The 19,873-nt window shown below is 45.1% G+C and overlaps 1 protein-coding gene across 8 annotated transcripts in view; it reads right to left on the bottom strand.

Moving 5' to 3' along the window:
• Nucleotides 1–19,873, bottom strand: part of MAST2 (microtubule associated serine/threonine kinase 2) — a 208,830-nt gene that overhangs the window by 15,505 nt on the left and 173,452 nt on the right. For 5 of the 8 annotated variants that reach the window (XM_060089737.1, XM_060089741.1, XM_060089739.1 and 2 more), the window contains exons 6-11: nucleotides 16,238–16,313; nucleotides 12,950–12,970; nucleotides 11,038–11,116; nucleotides 8,527–8,681; nucleotides 6,561–6,636; nucleotides 3,868–4,077 (exon numbers count right to left, since the gene is read on the bottom strand). In XM_060089737.1, the coding sequence (XP_059945720.1) occupies nucleotides 3,868–4,077; nucleotides 6,561–6,636; nucleotides 8,527–8,681; nucleotides 11,038–11,116; nucleotides 12,950–12,970; nucleotides 16,238–16,313 (617 nt within the window). The remainder of the gene's footprint in view (nucleotides 1–3,867; nucleotides 4,078–6,560; nucleotides 6,637–8,526; nucleotides 8,682–11,037; nucleotides 11,117–12,949; nucleotides 12,971–16,237; nucleotides 16,314–19,873) is intronic. The other 3 variants (XM_060089740.1, XM_060089744.1, XM_060089745.1) reach the window with 1 other exon arrangement.

Here is a 19,873-nt window from a genome sequence, read left to right as displayed (position 1 = left end):
GAGACTGATGTGACCAGAAGGGAATTTAGAGAGATCACTTTGGCTGTAGTGTGGATGGTACACTAAGGAGGGCAAGCCTAAAAGCAGGGAAACCCACCAGCAGGCTACTGCAATAGTGCAGATGAAAAAGGCATAAGTCAAGGCAGTAAGAATGGAGGGAAATGGACAGACTGGGCCATCTCAGAGCAGCCCTGAGGGGTGGAAGAGGCAGGAATACATGGTAAGTACAACGACAATTTTAGGGAAATTCCATTGAACCCATAAATGAAATAGACAGTATAAAAAAATACACAATTTAGGTGAGGATAGGTAGAGAACATATTCCCTTTGGTTTTAAAGAGAAAGCAGGTAGGTGGAAAAGTTCTGCTTTGGACTTGGAAAGTTTGAGGTACCTATTCTAGATACTTTGCTCAGCCCCAGAGACGCTCTCTTCTTGGAAACTGCTCTGACTTCTGGAGCCACATTTGTATTGTGTGGCTGCACTTTCCCTCCCACCTCTGATAGCTGACCAGAGTGGACTACTTTCCTAGGAACTTATTTTTTTTTTATTTTTTTATTTTTTTTTAATTTTTGGCCGTACCATGCAGCATGCAAGATCTTAGTTCCCTGACCAAGGATTGAACCCATGCCCCCTGCATTGGGAGCATGGAGTCTTAACCACTGGACCGCCAGGAAAGTTCCCCCCACCCCTGCTTTTTCTTTACATTTTTTTTCCCCTAGGAACTTAAAAGTGGGTGGAACGACAACCATTAATATCAGCATGACAGAACTGTATAATTCGCTCTTGGGTGAAAAGGATGACCATACCTTCCAAAGGGAGAGAAACAGAGCTGAGAGAAGGAAGACGAATGGTTCCTGGGCTTTCCACAGGCTCTCGTTTCTGGTTCTGGTCCCTTCTTAAGGCCTGGTTGCATTCCTGTCTTCAGTTCTCTAAGACACCCTTTCAATCTTTATAATTAGTTTCCCTTTCCTGCATAAACTGCTCTGAGTTGGTTCTCTACTACTTGCAACGAAGAATACTAACCGATGTGGGAAGTACAGTGGAGGAGACCAATCAGCAGCTGGGGCCACTGATCCAGAGCTCAGAAGAACAGTGGGGAGCAAGGGCCCTTAGCAGATGGATGACAACTGAAGACACAGGAGCTGACAGGGCCAATCAGAGAGTGAAGAAAGGAGAATGAGGAGCACGGATGCTCAGGAAGGTGCCCCTCGAAATACCAGCATTTAAGAAAACTTGTGAAGGGGCAGCAAGACCACAAGACTGGAGAGAACAGTGTCATGACAACTCGGGGGGAGAAAAGATCAAAGAGAGGTATTCACTGCGGAAACCTCTGTAGACAGGTGAAGGAAGGTGAGGACTGAAAGAGGTCACAGCATTTGGCAACTGGCCAGTTAGTTCTTTGGTGACTTTTGCCTGAAATGTTTCAGTGGAATAATGGGAAGGGAAAGTAGAAGGCAAGAGACTGAATAGTGAACAGGTTGTAAGGAAAGAAATACAAGTAAATGAAGACCATTAAAAAAACTGGTTATGCAATGAAAAGAGAGGTTGGGCACTTGATGAAATCTTGTTCATTCTTTTAACACGCAGCTCAAATATCAACTTTGTGAAGCCTCATCTAAGTCCCCTGCCCCCCGCCACACACACACAGACACACACACACGAAGCACAAGTAACGGCTCCTTTTTCTATGTTTTCCTAGCTGTTTGCTCACAGCACATGGTACTAGCATGTTGTTTTATAATTAATTGTCTGTCTCTACAGGTACACTGTAGGGCCTTGTGAGTAGAGAGGCTGTGTGGCCTAGCACAGGTGCCTCTTATATAGCAGATGTCAATGCTTATTGACTAAGTATTTGAAAGTGTACAATCTTAGGCTCTGGAATAAGTAACCTGGGTTTGGGTGCTAGCTCTGCTACTCAAGAAATGAGTTACCTTGGGCTAACTTGGCCCTTTCAAGGTTTGGTTTCCTCATCTGCATATTTAGAGAATAATAATAATACCTTCCTTACAGTGTTGTTGTGAAGATTAAATTAGACAACGTAGTGCCTAGCAAATTCATCTACCAGGGTTTCCCTGCAGACATCCTTCACTCTAGTCATGCCAAACTACTTTACCTGCAATTCCTGAAATGAACCAAGTTCCTCCACACCTCTGAAAGGTTGTTTATACTGCTTTCTAGGTCCAGTGAACTCCTACCTACTCATCAAGACTCAGCTTTTCCTGAACTCTCCATGCAGAGTCAGCACATCCTCCTCTGTGCTCAGAACTGATCTCTGTTTAGTGTTCATCAATCACACTTACTATAATAACAAAAGTGAGATAATGCGTACAGAACACTCAGTGTGGTGTCTGGCATACAGTAGACTTCGATAAATGATAGCTATTATGTTTACTGTAATACAACCCCAGTCAACAGCAAATTCCTTGAGCCAGAACCGGCACTGAACTTCTTCTCTGCATTCCCAGGGCCTAGCAAATGAGAGAACACATGAGTGCACTGGCTCCACGTTCAGTGCTCTTCGCACTGCCAGGGGCAGTGCATGTGGGAAACGCCTGAAGGTTTGGGGCAAAGCTCTGACTTGAGCATTTCAGAATATCCATCTTAGATATACAAGCAACCTTGGAAGTCACTCTAGTTGATTTATCTGATGCCTCAATCCCTGATTCCTACGTATTGTTGGAGAACTGTTAGAAAGTTATTCTTGAACAGAAACAAACAGCCGCCAGTGATGTTTCATGGGACTTCAGCTCTTTAAACTCATATTTCTGAAATGTTTAAATTTAAGTATTACTTTTGAAATCAGAAAAAGACATTTCTGTAGAAGGAAGAACTTTTTCATCTATTAAATCAAAACCTTTCTCACCGTAACTCTTGTCCACTGGGCTAGTATGCCTTTTACGGGACAGAGAAGCTGCCACATATTACATATGATAAAACTCCCAACATTTGACAGCAATAATCGTGATGATCTTTAGTCATCCTTTCTCTAGATTCAACTGTTTCCTAAATTAAAAAAACAAACAACTTCCTGCTCCTAATTTCTGGACTAACACACCAGAGTCATTTGAGCCCATTAGCCTGGGCTCTCAGCTCAGTTGGTCCTACAAAAGCATGAAGGCACATGTCTGGAGGTAACAGGGGTCTGGACTGGGAAATATTCTAGTGACATGAAGAGCCCCAAGGAGACAGCACATCTCCTCTCCCCTAAGCTGTACTAATGGTGTGATATGGGTAGTCTGAGTGGGAAGGCGTGCGATCACCCTATCAGAGAGGCAGAGAGGAAAGCGAAGAGCAGAGCACGAAGCAGCGAGAAGAACTCAATGGTCTCTGGATTACTTTGCCCAGAGACTTTTTACACTGGGGAGGATCAGGTCTCTAAACACACCAGTCCTCACTGGAGAACTTCTGCTACGCAAACAGAATATCAGCAAACGGATAAACCCGTAGTGCAGGTCTGTTTTCCCTCGACTGAGGAGAAGCAGTCTCAAGGTTCTGCTTGCACCAGTATGTCTACCAAAAGAGAGCCCACTACAGCCACTGGGGCCTCTTTTTGGCTTTGGGTTACAAATCTCCTAGGCAAATATTTATGAACACTACCAATGCTGGAGCCTCGGAAAGAGTAATTGGTATTAGAAAAGGAAAGGAATCACAGCACTGAGTTCTGACACCAAACAGGCTTCTCTGAGAAATGCAGGGGACTGAGGAGGAATCAAAGCCCAGCAGCAGCAGCAAATGTGGGGTGGGCCCCGCATACCAGCAGGGAGGTGGCAAGCAGGCTGGGAACACCATGACTGCCTTAATCTTAGCTTGGGACTAAAAACCACTACTATACGGATTCACCAGAGTTCCCGAACAAGGACACTCACATCTTGCAGAAGCTTCTCTAAATTCTCTTGAAGTTCATAGAAGTAGTGTGAGGTAATGAGGCCACTCCGAGATTTATCCAGGCAGTCTCGGGCCATCTCAATCACCTGATGATGAATAAAGCTCAAGGTTCCATCTGCCAAGGGCAACACGTTGTCTGGAGTGTTGGAGGAAATGAACTCTGCTAGATGCTCTTCCATTTGTGCGGTGGCCTGCAAATCAAAGCAGGACAAGTGACTCTTCCCTTCTGATCCAGCTCGGCTGGAGCTAAGCCTGAAGGGCCTGGTCAGAGCCTAAGGATGGGCTCTGTGATCCTGGTTTCCTGAGGTTGCATTTGGGAAACCTGATGACTGGAGACGTGAAAGGTCACCTTCAAGTCAAGTCAAAACATTACAATCAAGGCCCTCTCTCACCTGGCCTTGTCCACCTCCTCACTCCTTGAACGGCACATTCTCTTGCTCTAAGGACACTGGGGTTCTGTTGTTCTTTTATCATGCTATCTCATGCCTCTGTCCATTTATGCTGTTCCCTGTGTGTAGCTTTTTCACCTGCCAAGCCTGCCTGGCAAACTCCTACTACTCCTTCTAATCTCAGTTCAAGCATCATCCTTCCTCTGGGAAGTCTTTGATTCCTCCAGGGAAACTGGGTTTCCTTTCCTCTGTGCTTCCACTGGACCTCCCAACTGTATAAACTTGGTGTGTGGACACTCCTGGTTTCTAAATCTTTCTCCAGACTGGGAACTTCTTCAAGTCAGTGGGAGTTTGATTTATCTCAGGATCCTCTAACTTGAACTTAGGACCCAACTGAGTTAAGCAGATGTTCAGAGAGTGTTTATTGAAGGTGTGAACCTGCCTGCTCACGGACCTGGATCCCCAGCAGAGCAGCATGAGGTCTGGCTCAGAAGCCTCTTGGGGACCTAACTGCACAGGAATGTCAAAATGACAAATATACATCAGCTAACAAGTTCCTAATTGCCTATCTAGGGCTTGGCTTTCTTTCCTTTGCTACCAGGTGGTGATTTCTGATTTTCAGTGTGTGTTTAAGTGGGTGTTTGTATATGTATATATATGTGTGTGTATATATACACACACACACATACACACACATACACACACATATTTATGGTGTAGCAGTGTGGTAGGAAGAGAGGGAGGGAAGGGGAGGTGAAAGAGAAGAGGTAGTGGAAGGAATCTTAACATGCTTTTTCTAACATGAGTTCATCTTACATACAAACGTGCAATGCTAGAATAACAATGTAACACCTAATATACAAGGAGGAGGAGGAAACACGCGAGATGCATTTCTAAACACTATACACACCCAAACTTTTTTATGAAGAAGGCACAACAGAATGATTTCCTAGCTGTTCATTCTGCCCCTCTTCCTTGCTCTTACTCTCCAGTGCCCATTTGAAGGCTAGAAAGTGCAGACCACAGGGCAGCAAAGAAATAACAGCTAACACTTACTGAGTGCTAACTATGTCCTGAGCACAGTTAGAAAAGCTTAATGTTCACTAATCTTCACAAACTCCCTCTGAGATAGATACTCTTATTATCTCAGATTACAGATGAGGCAAATGAAGCTCAGAGAAGTTAAATAATCTGCCCAGGGTCATGAGGATAATAAGCCTCATGTGGAAGGCCTCTTGAACCCCGTCGGCCTGGTTCCAGGGTCTAAGCTCCTCCTCACTGCTCTGCTTCACTGTGAATGTCAAGAGGGAAAGCACAAGGGCTTCGCACTTTTTCCCTAAGCCACCCGTGTGTGCCCAGGAGACTACTCGAGGCTCGAAAAAGGACACTCTCGGAGGAGCAGGGAACCACACATCGCAGACCCTAGATACAGATGAACAGGTAGAGCCGGGGGTCCGGATGGAGGATGAAGAAAGAGGCTTGAAGACCCCATTCTCGCTGTTGTCATGGAGAGGGAGCCTCCGTCAGGCCCTGATTCTCTCTCAGACAGAACTGGCTGTGTTCTGCAGGAACAGGGCCTATCATTAGAAAGCCAGGTCAGAGTATTTAGGCATGTGGTGTTCAAAAGAAATGCAAATGGGAAACAAGGTCCTCGTTCCACAAAAACAAGGAGGTTTACAGTCAAACTGCAGTTGTGAAGACCATTTCTCAACCATCTCAGGACACTAACCTACCTTCCTCCCTGCCTGAAAACACAAGTCCAAATGTGAATAGCAACTCTGAGCTGTCTCCCACCTTACTGCTCTCTCTGGCCAACGTCCTGCCAGAGGAAACTTCCAGCGTAGCTCTGTTTGTGCTTGGTAATGGGAGTGCTGCTTTAGAAATCTGCATTAAATGAAGGTGCTCTCAGAGGGCAAATCTCCTTCTGGGGGACCCCAACTCATGGATCCTGATGTGCACGGTTAAAAACAAGGTCTCTGCTCTTTCCTTCCCACTAATATACAGTGGGATATGTTTTCGACATTTCCCTCTGGATACCCCTTTCCCTGGGGAGTGGAGAAATAGAGGCTCTGCAAGTACGATCCCCAAACTCAAAGTCCTCTGCTGCCTTCCTCTTCTCCAGCAGTCTGAAAGCCCTCATGCTTGTGTCCTCCTCCTCCTGGCGCCTCCCTGCTCTCCTTCCGGATTGCTTCTGGCGACTCCCCCACCCCCAGTCTTCCCACTGGGGCTGGCTGGAGGTGGCATCCTCAGAGGCGTTACCAGTCTCCTTTAAACTGGATCCTTACCTTGGGGAATCTTTCCTTGTACACATGATTCATCATTATTATTTCACTGTCAAAGGAAACTGGTGACCGTCCAGGACTAAATAAGAAGGAAACAACTGTGTTACTTTAGTGCCAGGGAACCTTCAAGGAGAAAGATGTCCATCCCCAGAGCCCGTGCCCACCCACTGTTTGCAGCACCCACACACTCCCACCTTAAGGAGTGCTGAGTTCCAGAGCCTTTCTTATTCCTGGAGCTGCCAGCACTGTTCAGCTCAAAACTGTGCCATCTGGAGCTAGACTACCTTCCTGTAAGAGGCCTGGCCTTCACAAAGACTTCTGCCAGGGCCTGAAAAGGCCTAGACAGGAGGAGACCACTCTTGAGGCCACTGGTGGTTCTTCTAGGATCACCTCCTCCAGAACAGGACTCTCTGGGTCTTCTTTGCTTTGGCCAGTGGGGTTGGGCATACCCCAGCATGTTCTAGGAATCAAATCAAATCAAACCACCACCAAAACAACCAAAGGAAGACAGTGTATACCTGTATCTTTTCTAAACAAGCTGCATCCAATGGGGTTAACTTAGCTCTCACCTGGGGTATGAATGAGGCCAGTCCAGCCAGCCCGTAGTGAATTACAAACCTGGGTCATCTAAATCTTCCCCTTTGGCCCATGTGTGATTACATCCTCTTAAAGGATTTCAGAGTTTGAGCCACACAACTGAATGGCTATTTTGGTCCTGCCCAGTTTGGTGCCCAACATGTGACCCCAGCTGAGCTATGTTCAGAACCGTTCTTTTCTGCCTTTCCTCCCTACAGTAGGCCATGGTCTGCCTGCTACATTAATGCACATTACCCAGCTTTTTAAGAGTAATCCTCAGGGATTCCCCAGAGGTACTGTAGTCCTCTCAGTCTCAAATGGCCTAAAAGGTGCCCCTGTCTCTGTGTGGAGTGTGAAGAGCACCAAGATTCAGACGTTCCTCTATATGAGACAAAGAAACACACTGGGCTCCACACTTCACACTCCCTCAGTTGTATGTCTGACCCTTTGCACTGCAGTCCCAGTCATTATTCTCACCAATCTGAACTTGAACCAGTCTTTGTGGCTTGCAGTGCCAACATGACCTGAGGGGATTCTTCCTGGAAGGCACTGCTCCTCTGGGCCCCCACCCTGAACATGTTAACCAACTTCTTATTTCCCAGGGACCCTGGAAATCTGAGCTCGATCATTTAAAGCCATGATCATTTTATTCTCCACCCTCTCCCTTTAACCTGGAATTCTGGCACAGATTTACCACCTAATGCCAAAGAGAAGAGCTGATTTAATCTATGGAATACACAGATAAATCAGCTGTTAAGGTTTGTTTGGTTTGATGAGCCCAGGTGATTCAGGGAAATGAGATAGATTTAGATGGGCATTTAGTTCTGCTTCTGCAATGGGCTTCTTCCCCGAGTCAGCCACAAGTGTCCTCAGAAGCAACTTTTTTAATTGGCCTAGTTTATATATGCTGGGCCTCTGGGTTCTGCAGCCAGGTGACCATCAGAATGGATGACACTATTACTCTCCTTTTACTGAATGGAGTCCAAAGTACATTTCTACTGCCAACTACTTTCAAAGGGAAAAAGAGGGACCCCTTGACAGCATCTTCAGGCACCTCTTGTGATGGTGAGTTGAGCTGTTCCCAATACCAAAGGGCTTGAGCTTCACTGCACTTGACTCATTTGAGCTGTGCCCATGTGCTAGGCCAGGGGTTGGCAAACTACGGCCCACAGACCAAATGTGCCCACTGGCTGCTTTTATAAATAAAGTTTACATAATGTCTGTGGATGATTCTGCACAACAGCAGAGTAAGTAGCTGCCAGAGATGATATGGCCTACAAAGTGTGAATTATTTACTACCTTGCCCTTTATGGAATAAGTTTGTTGACTCCTAGGCTGTGCAGACAAGCTGAACTCCATGGGTACCAGGGCAGTGGGTGGAGAACACCCTCACCTGAGGCTGCGGGAGCGGGGCCGCAGGGCCGGGGACTGCCGTCCTTCTTCATCGGGTACACTCTCTGTGCTGAAATGCTTCGTCAGAAAGTGCAGCTCATCGGCTGTAGGCTGGAAGGGCAACTGGTGCAGCTTTTCCTGCGAGGAGCATGATGACTAGAGGGGACAACATTTTTAAAAAGCATTAAAGACATGTCTAAGGCAGTCTAGAAGTGGAGAGGGACTGAAAATGGTGAGTGGCTCCCCAGTCAATGTAAACCTGAGGTCAGCCCACAGCCAGCATGCTTCCCCTTGCTCCCTTGAGCCTCCACTGTGCATGATCCCATTCATCTCTATCCTTCAGAGCTCTCAGTTCTGACGAAGCCAAGATACTATTGTCCTTCATGAGCCTTGCAGGGGGCCAGACCCAGACATTCATGAGGTGTGACAGCTCTCCAATTACCTAGGGAGCCTCTTTAGGTGGCAAAAAGCAGATTCTTCCATGTGGACCCTTTGCCCTCAGTGAAACTTCTGGCTAGTTAGAATGGCAAGTAATTAATAAATCATGCTTCCTGGCTTATTAGGAAATGTTCTAGGTATGCCCAGCCTACAAATGACATCCCCATAAGTTTTCCCTTCTACAACACCTTGGGAGAGCCCCAGGATGGCTCAGCAATGTTTCCTTTAGGCTGTTACCAAGAGGGCAACTGGCTTTGCTGCAGCTGTGAAGGCTTTGCCCAGGCTCTAGGGACACCAACAGGCATGAAAATCCAGCAGGGAAGAAAATTATTTTTAGATCTAGAACCCAAAAATTAGACTTGACCTGAAAACAATTAAGAATTCTAAACATGGCCCAATGACTGAGATTCCAGAATCACAAGAGACCATTTGAGGGAGTGAGCTGTGCTATTACAGGCATCCCACCAATGCAGCCATTGCCGTGGCAGCCCCGGTTGGCACCTGGATCAGTGAACTCCCGCCCTTACCTGACAAGACTGGCTACAGCAGCAGCAAATCTAACACTATTGGCTCAATTTCTGTTCACCAACTGATGAAGGATCTGGGGTTAAATGTCTAAATTCATTTACACTCAAAGCTGCAGTACCACACCAAGAAAACTCTGTTGCCACACATAAGCCTTAATACCAAGTGAGAAATCAAAAATTTTTTTGACTTACAGTGCACACTTCTCTCATGGAATCCTATAATACATAAAGTTGTAAGCAGCTAGTGGGAGGTTTTCATGAGGCTCTGTCTTGGTCACATTTTTATAAATGATTTGGATAGAAGTTGCAAAAACTATTCTCACCCAACTGCAACTAACATGAAGCAAAATTGGTATTTTAAGGTATTCCAATAAAATAAGCTGGAGCAATGGGTTGATTCTATTAAAACTTATTGAACAGGAATCTATATATAATAAATACATGACTCTTACTTTGGGTCTCAAAAATCACCTGTTTGAGTAAAGGATTATGGGGAAGGGATATTTACTAGGGAAAGATCTGAAACTAAACAGCTGCCAAAAGACCAGTGAGATCTTTGGATTAATTTAAGAGTAAAATCTAGGACTTTCCTGGTGGTCCAGTGGTTAAGACTCCGTGCTTTCACTGCAGGGGGCACGGGTTCGATTCCTGGTTGGGGAACTAAGATCCCACATGCAGCACAGAGCGGCCAAAATAATAATAAAAAAAAATTTTTTTAAAGAGTAATATCTAGGTCAAGAGAGGAGATGATAACTTCTTTTACCTGCTTGCGATTTATGAATACAAACTGAGCTGAGAAGGCCTGAAGAATGGTGGAAGACATGGAGAAACGGCTCTTCCGGTCTGTGGCCTACAAAGCCTAAAATATGTGCCCTTTACAGAACGTGTTTGCCAACTTGTCATCCTGGCTTCAATTAAACGTTGCTCAATGAGGAATACTCATTTTAGAGTCAATTGTGCATAGTGTCAGTTAGGACATTTGTTGTGTTTTAGGCTAAAATCTTCTCTAAAAGAGACATAACTAGAAGTTTTAGAGACAGGCCCAATATATTTTTTTGCTGATATACAATCAAACTTGAATATCAAATCACATTCATCCTTCCCTTCTTTTTTGAAAGGAAAAGGTGAAAAAGTTGGAGGAGGGTCTACCAGGCCTTTGTGACATGGGGGTGGGAGTGTTATCTGCTCTTGGTTGCAGTTCTACAAATAAAATAGGGGAGCAAGGGAACCGTGCTTAGGAGTCCCTGTGCCTGGCCTCGTAGGCAAAGCAAAAGTCCATCCTCAAGCCCTCTTCTGACTCCACTAGGAATAACTGATGCTCAGAAACATGCTGGTTAATTCTTTCCAAAGGCATTTAATGGATCTGACTATGGCTGTTAAGGGCCACCAGACTCTGTCCCTCTCAGCCTCATCCCAAGCAACCTCTTTGAGTTGGGCTTTGGAGAAAAAGTTGAGAACCACTTTGCAACACTGTAGGGACAGGGAGCAATACCTGTAGGGTATTTCCTCAGGGTGAAGGAGGTACGGCCACAGATCTGGCTACTTACTGAGACAGTGGAGCTAGGAGTGTTGGTTCCATAGCCTGAAGAAGGCAAAGAGGCCAAAGACCAGCGCCGTCCATCAGTCCTATGTAAGAAAAGAATGTTAGGCAGTTTCTATCAAGCCCCACCCTGAGCCCAGGACCTGCCTGTCTTTCCATCAGGTTTTTTGGGGCAGTTGATTCATTGGTAGGCTCTTTCTTGTCTCAAGACAGTACTGCTCAGTCCAGCACACACTTTCATATCTCTTTCCTACATGGGGCCTATTGTTGTGTGTTTTCCACTGCAAAGACAGACATCTCTGACTATAAAGGAGTCCATAACTTTAAATAAGAATATCTGTTATGCAATACTATGGTTTTGGAATAAAAATCTTTATACTCTCAACTTATTCACTTTTAACGATGACAGAGAAGCAATGACAGAGGACTGCAGCTAAAGGCATCATCACAAGGAGAGAACTGCCACTGAAATGCTAGTTCCTTTTTTGAAGGCTCCATGCGAAGGGTCCTTTGGTGTTCCCCAGGCCACTGGGTTGATAACCGGGAAGAAGCGAAACTAGCACCTGGGTCTGAGTATGAATCAATAGATTGCAAACAGTCAAAGGCTACCCAGGACCCATTAGGACTCATAAACCCAATCTTTGAGAATGTTTGCCCAAGAGTGACAGCAAACTTATGAAAGAAGAGTGAAGTGGCATAGCCTTGGCCATATATGAGACTTTGGGGCAGGCTTCCAGCTGCTCTTTAGAGGATGTGCTCTGAAGCTCTCATCACAGAGAACCACAGTTACCTGCTTTGCTTTAGAGAAGAAAGATCAAGCAAGTATCTTGTTTGAAGCTTTTATAACATGGACAAGTGATTCTTCCCTGGACTACAGGATGTGTTGTAACACAGATGTTCTTTCTTGTGGAGCTTAGGGGTACAGCCTGCTCTGGTTGAAGTTATAGAAAAACTTCTTTGATGTGACCCACAGAACCTAAGAACGTTAGCAATGGAGGACCTTTAGAAGTTAAGTTCAATACTCTCAATCTTCAGAGAAAACATTAAGACCCAGAGATCTGGATGAATTGTTCCAGGCTCCACAGTTAAAGGTGGGTGCGGGGAGGCATGGAGAGGAAGAAGGAAAAAAAGGAATCAATCTTGCCAGGGCTTCTCTTTTGGAAGCACTCCTCTCCCCCCTCACCAATACCAAGCAGCTTTTCCTACTATGTTCTGTAAGGGGACAGCCGGGGGTTCCATGCCACATGCACATGACTCAAACTTCATGCCACCCAGGCAGCCGGTCCTGCTGGAACCTAGTCTCTGAGGCAAAGAAATGTCCAGGAGGCTGCTCAAACATGATATTCTCTCTGATCTCTCTTTTGGGTCCTGAGAGCTCTACACAAGGAAGCAAGTCAATTCCAGGAAAACAGAGCTCAGCAAAGACGGGACTAGTCTAACTCAGGGAGGCATTTCCCAAACCCTTGTCAGATACACTTCTCCACAGGTGATTTTTCCTCCTTCATACAGAAATGGGAACCAACTGCATGGCAGCCATTTTTCTGTAAACTGAAGAGCAGGGACCACCAGAGTCAGAAATGTCACTACAGGATGCCTCCATTTCCTCTGCCTGGTCATCCCACTGGGTGACTGAGGAAAGTTGTGGGAATGAGGGTGACCTGTTCCTACGCTCAGAAGCTTGGGACTAAATATTTAGCAAATCCTGCCTTCTAAACATATGAGCATGGAGCCTTGGTTCCAGCAGGTAGAGGGGGCTCCCTTAGGGCCTCTTTGATAGAAATGAAAGGCCAAATGTTCATACCCACAGTCAGAGAAGACTCATCACAGCCAGTTCTCACCAAGCATTAAAACCACAAACCATATTGTCTGGCCATGCATAGCAGTTTCCCAGCCCCTCTCCCCATCACGTCCGCTATTACCTGTCTGCTCTGTGGCCATGGCTGTAGTGAAAAGACATATATTAAAGTGAGAATCAAAGGGAACCAGAGAGACTGCTCCGTTTGACACCTGGCGTTTGGTCTAGCGTGGCAGAGGCAAACCTTTTGTTTACGAATGTGTGTAAGTTAGTAGTGAAGTTGTGTGACTAATGGGTCTATCCCTAGAGTTTCATTAAATCTGCCGTTTGTGTGATATTCCAAACTAATGTGATGCTATAAAGCTCATGCTCAACTTCAATGATAGGAAACACAATTCCTGAGTACCTTGTTTCACAGGGTTGAAGTCTTCCCTCCCCTCCCCCACCAATACCTAGTTACTTTTCCTACTATGTCTGGTAAGGGGACAGCCGGGGTTCTGTCTTCCACACATATGACTCAAACTTCAGGCCACCTAGCACAGACCTGTGTGGATATCAGTGGTAATACCAGGTCCCAAAGCCCCCGGCTGATCCTACTCCTAAAGCCCAGGGAATGATGCAGACACAGGACACTGACGGAACATGCTATTCCCTCTGCCTGCATCCTCACTCCCAACATGGCAGGCTCCTTCTTATCCTTCAGATTGGCTTAAAAGTCACTCCTTCCAAGAGGGCTTACATGACCACCCAGTACAGACTCTCCAGCCTCATTCCCTTCCTACTCTTCTAGGCAGCATCATGTTCTTTCCCTTCACGGTGCTTATCACAGGTTACAGCTATATATTTGTTTGTTTGCTTGTTCGTTATTCTTCCCCACCACTCATTCAATCAATAAGCACCGACTGAGTGCTTATTATATACTAGCAGACATATTTTCAACATATTAAGGCATCTCTATTAAAGGTGCTTTGATTCTGGTTGAGAGGAAACAGAAAACAAATAAGAAACTACAGTCAGCCCTCCTTATCCATGGGTTCTGCATCTGTAGATTCAACCAACAGTGAATCAAAAATATTCAGGGGGGAAAAAAATCCAGAAAGTTCCACAAAGCCAAACTTGAATGTGCTCCATGCCAGCAATTATTCACACTGTATTTAAAACTATTTATATAGCATTTACATTGTATTAGGTATTATAAGTAATCTAGAGATGATTTAAAGTATACAAGAGGATGTGCATAGGTTATATGCAAATACTATGCCATTTTGTATAAGGGATTTAAACATCTGTAGACTTTGGTATCCACCAGGGTCCTGGAACCAATCCCCTCTGGATACCGAGGGGTGACTGTTATCAGGCATTGAAAAGTACTAGTTTGAAAATAAAACTGGATGGTTTGCTGGAGAATGATGAGGGGGGCTCCTTTATATTGTATGGTGAGGGAAGACCTCTCTGGGGAGTTGACATTTAAGATGAGAAATGAAAGACAAGAAGGAGTTAACTAAGCAAAGACCTGAGGGAACAGCATTCCCTCAAAGGGAACAACAAGTGCACAGACTCTACTAAGTCTACTAAGTTTCTAGAAAGTTAGGGCTCTGTCTGTCTGGTTCCCACTATATAACTAAGTACCCAGCATGTGCCTGGGCTTACTGGGTACTCAGTAAATATTTATTGAATGAATGGGAAATGACTCAATGCCATTTACAGAGAACAGTCACAGGTCCTACTGTCCCAGCTCAGACCTAATCTGAGGCTAGAGTTCAAACACAATCAAGGCAGGAAGTCTGAGATAAGTTAGACTTTCAGCTGGGCTGGAAAGCAAATGCATCCATCCATTATATACCTATACTGTAAGTGTTCTTATCTGGATCATTAGTTAACTAACGAAGTTACACAGGGTAGGAGAGGTGAGTCCATGGAACAAACTCTGACGATACTTGCTTTGAATAAGGCAATTGGGTCAGGAGGGGCACTCAAGTCAGCCATCAAACTTCTCCCAACCTGTCCACGACCTTTTCAGCTGCATACAATCCTGGAGAGGAAGGGGGTGGATTTCTTCTGGGTTGCCATTTTAACAGTGAGTTAATGCTGTTAAATTAGGAATCTGTTCTTTTTCTGTTATCTCTCTTAAAAAAGAAGTCTGAGTACTACTACTACTACTCTGATCTCAAGATGTATATATCATTCTCCAACCATTAGAGGCTCCAAATCTGGAGCCATGATTTTTCTGGAGGTCTTAATACCAAAGACTGACTCCCACCAAGAATATTTTTAAAAATAAAAATAAAAAATAAAGTCAAAGAACGTGAACGCTGCCAAGAAAGAATTTTAGAGATGTTCTGAAAAGTAAATAATTTGTATAAGAAGTCTTGGGGGACTTCCCTGGTGGTGCAGTGGTTAAGAATCCGCCTGCCAATGCAGGGGACACGGGTTCAAGCCCTGGTCTGGGAAGATCCCACATGCCGTGGAGCAACTAAGCCCGTGTGTCACAACTACTGAGCCTGCGCTCCAGAGCCTGCGAGCCACAACTACTGAGCCCACATGTCACAGCTACTGAAGCCTGTGAGCCTAGAGCCAGTGCTCCTCAACAAGAGAAGCCACCACAATGAGAAGCACGCGCACCACAACAAAGAGTAGCCCCCGCTCACCGCAACTAGAGAAAGCCCACATGCAGCAACGAAGACCCAACACAGCCAAAAATAAACAAATAAATAAATGTATTAAAAAAAAAAAGAAGCCTTGGTATATGGACTGACTCATGTCAATCAGCTCAGTACTTCTCCAGAGGCCAGGTGATACCCTGGCAATGGGCTGAACTGTCAGGATTGCTACCATGGGCCAGGGATAAGTTGATATCATTTCCAGAAATAAGTGAAATGTGAGGAATACAAGCATGGCTCTGCAACACACCAAATCTTTCTAAATTCCTGGGAGGATAAGTGAAGATCTGGTAGTCTCTTTATCCCCAAGGAGGGAGGCATAAATGGCCTCTTCTAGCTCCCTGGAACTACCTGAGTTAGAGGAATAAGAGTATAACTTTGGGTCCTCCTGGGAGGAAAACCCATTTTCTCATCGATCACTCTAGGATAGCTTTCAGTCAAGAGTATAATGTTTTCGAACATACCCTCAGGAAACCAGGGACTTGTGCTTAAGATTATAAAATAAATTCACTTTTAATATCTACTTGCCCATTTGAACATTCAAACACAAATACCTACGGTGTTTGGAAAGCAAAGCTTGAACAAGTTGTTTATGACCTGGGCGAGGAAAGCAGGAAAGGAATTTTGATGGCTGGTAGACCAAGGTAACACACTTGGAAGGGCAGTGCCTCAAAGGAGGAAGCTGACATTTAACTGATATTCATGCAAATGCCACACATGTTAGTCACAGAGGAGTTTTTCTGTCAACTTACCTACGGGCAGGAACAAAGGAAAAGTGAGCAGGTGCATTTGGAGAGAAATTCCGGGGGCTGTCCAAAGGACTGTTACCTGTGGACAAGGAAAGTAAAAGAAATCCTCTGTGAGGTTTGCTTCTGAGGAGGGTTGAAATGATAATAACCTTCAGGGAAGAAATCAGCCCCTAGCATCGGCAATTAGCATTATATGGTTATTTTTCCAGGTCCACCATTAGTTTAGTGATTCTCTATTTGCAAAAATTGGCAGTCCAGAGGTTTCTCCCTTGTTCCCAAGTTGCCTGTAACCATCTATGCTTCTCAGACATCTGTTTTAGATCTAGCAGCAACCTGCCCTCCTTGGAACACCTCAGGTTCCAATCTGCCTATTCAAGTTAACCCAACTTTCCAAAGGCTTGAACTCATTCAGTACAGACAGCACAGCCAAACGCTCCCACTTCTTAAAGGGCAACGGGACTCCTGGCCTGAAAGTCTCTTGCACATATATCTCTGCACACTGCATCCAAGGGGGCTAACCCAGAAATATGTGTGCTTAAGCGAAAATGAAGTTCTCAGGAGAGCAGTGCTCCTTAAACAGTCCATACACAAGGCCCCCAAGTCTGCAAAGCATGCCCAACCCCTTCACAGTGTAGGAATTCTCTCTCTTTATTAGTTTTCACATGTTCCTTATAACTTGTAAACTTATAGCTCAGAAGCTTTGAACAAAACTGTGTGCTTACCTTAGCGCTATGACCACAATTCTCAAACCTAAGCCTGCCATACTTCTTTGGTCTAACTTCCAGCTGGGGGCTGGTATTTAGGAGGAACTGTCAACATGTCTCTACCCAAAAATCATGTTGAAGTAAGCACCATACTCTATGATGTGCTAACCACTCTGACAATCCCTGCCCACCTCCCCACTTCTGTGCTCACCTCTATGAACCAACACTGGCTATGGGGAACTGCTATCCAGGGACTTGGTAGTTCACCATGCCCTGGCTTTTTCTTGGGCAGTTTATTTCCTGTATAGGGTATGACTGTTCCAAGGTGCCAGGAAGCCGCCCAAGTGTTTCTCATTATCTCCATTCAGCAGGTGTGGATAGCACTTGCCTTTCTGTACTGATCTTGGAAAAACCAGCCTCTCAAACAATGCCCCCTACCCTATGCAGCACCTCTGTATCAATTATATAAAGGCACTCTCTTTAGGAGAACTAGTGAAGAAGAGGCATTCTCAGCTTCCATTCATCCCCTTGACAGGGATCCCCAATGAGGTGTACAACCTTATGCTCTCAACCTAGTACCAACTCTGGGTTTCCCATGTGTCTAGGACTATCTCCTACAATCTATCCCACCTCCTGGCTGGCACATGCCACCAAGGTGTGAGAAAAGTGATTTGGAATAACTGTTTCCTTAGGCAGGACTTAAAAAGAATCAGGTCTCCTCAGAATTATCAAGGTCTTAAAAAAAAATCCTTATTCTTTTTAAATAGTGTCATCTCAGAGATTAAAAAGTACCTTCAGTCTGATCCATGACATGTAAAACTAGATGCCCTTTGTTGATTCCTAAAACCACCGAGCTAAAGCCTCAAGGAAATCGCCGGACATGAGTATCCTACAAACAATGACCAGCCTTCCAAGGACCAGGTGTGGTGATGGTTATCGGGAAGAACATGAATCTTCCAGGTGCTCACAGTAAAGCTAGGGATTCATAGAACATACATATGTCAGAAATAACTAACACTAAGAGGAAAAAAAGCTGTAAACAACAACAACAACAACAATAATAAAAACCAGCACATCACTGAGCTGTGAGACAACTTCAAGCAGACTAATAATCCTTAAAGCAGAAGAGAGTGGGGGAGCAGAAAACATATTTGAAGAAATAATGGCTGACAGTTTTCCAAATTTGGTGAAAAAAACCTATAAACCCACATATCTAAGAATCTCCAAGAACCCTGAGAGAAAGAGGAAGAAAACTATACCAAAGCACATTATAATCATATTGCTCAAAACTCATGATAAAAAGAAAAATCTTAGAAGCAGCTGGGAGGTGGACAGGGGGCTAAGAAAGACATGTTATATACAGAGAAACAAAGATAAGGATTATAGCAGACTTCTCATTGAAAACAATGCATGAAGGCAATGGAACAACATCTTTAAATTAATGGAAAAAACCCACAAATCCTACCAACCTAGAATTCTATACCAGCTATTGTGTAATAAAGAATCTGGTGGCGTTTGTCCCCAGTTCCTGGGAATGTGCCTCTAAATCTTTGCAATTTCCCAAGTGATGGGAGTGTCTTTGTTATTTATGATGGGGCCAGACAGTTTATGCAAATGAGATGACCAATCATGTGACAAGAGGGCTGGGGCTTTAAGCCATCTGATATTACTCTGACCTCCAGGGAATGGAGGGGCGCTAGAGACTCAGTTCAATCACAGCCAATGAATCAATCAATCACACCTACATAATGAAACCCCAATAAGCACTCTGGACACCAAAGCTTTGATGAACTTTCCTGGTTAATAATACTCTGCGTACTGTTACACATGAGCGTGCTGGGGGGGTTGATGCATCTAGACTTCATGGAGAGAAGGCACTGGAAGCTTCACACGTGGGACCCTCTCAGACCTCACCTTATAAGTCTCTTTTTTTGGCTGATTCTTTTATTTATTTATTTATTTATTTATTTATTTATTTGGCAGCACTGGGTCTTAGTTGTGGTATGCAGGCTCTTTGTTGTGGCACACAGGCTCAGTAGTTGTAGTGCGCAGCCTCTCTAGTTGTGGCACGTGGGCTCTCCAGTTGTGGTGAGCAGGCTCCAGAGCATCATGGCTTAGTTGCCCCATGGCATGTGGGATCTTACTTCCCCAACCAGGGATCAAATCCATGTCCCCTGCATTGGAAGGTGGATTCTTAACCACCGGACCACCAGGGAAGTCCCTGGCTGGTTCTTAATGTACCCTTTTTGCTATAATAAACCTGTATTTGTAAGTATAGTGCTTTCCTGAGTTCTGTAAGTCATTCTAGCCAATTGTTAAACCTGAGGAGGTAGTGGGAACCCTTGAATTTGTATCCAATTGGTCAGAATTATGGGTGGCCTGGGAATCACCAAGCATGGATGTCTAAAGTAATGATAGTTTTGTGGAGAACTGTGCCCATAACCTGAGAAGTCTCGCCTAATTCTGGGCAGTTAGTGTCAGAAGTCATTGCACCAGCAAAAATATTTTTAACATATTGTTAAAAAACAAAGGTGGGGCTTCCGTGGTGGCGCAGTGGTTGAGAGTCCGCCTGCCGATGCAGGGGACACGGGTTCGTGCCCCGGTCCGGGAGGATCCCACATGCCGCGGAGCGGCTGGGCCCGTGAGCCAGAGCGTCTGGAGCCTGTGCTCCTCAACGGGAGAGGCCGCAACAGTGAGAGGCCCATGTACCGCAAAAAAAAAAAAAAAAAAAACCAAAGGTGAAATAAAGATATTTTCAGATAAAAAAGCCAAATGAAATCCTCAACAGAAGACTGCACTACAAGAAATATATATATATATATATTTTTGGCAGTACGCGGGCCTCTCACCGCTGCGGCCTCCCCCGCCGCAGAGCACAGGCTCCGGACGTGCAGGCCCAGCGGCGATGGCCCACGGTCCCAGCCGCTCCGCGGCA

This window comes from Mesoplodon densirostris, chromosome 2, assembly GCF_025265405.1.
Source record: "Mesoplodon densirostris isolate mMesDen1 chromosome 2, mMesDen1 primary haplotype, whole genome shotgun sequence".
NCBI classification, from domain to species: Eukaryota; Metazoa; Chordata; class Mammalia; order Artiodactyla; family Ziphiidae; genus Mesoplodon; species Mesoplodon densirostris.
This window is presented reverse-complemented; position numbering and strand designations above follow the sequence as displayed.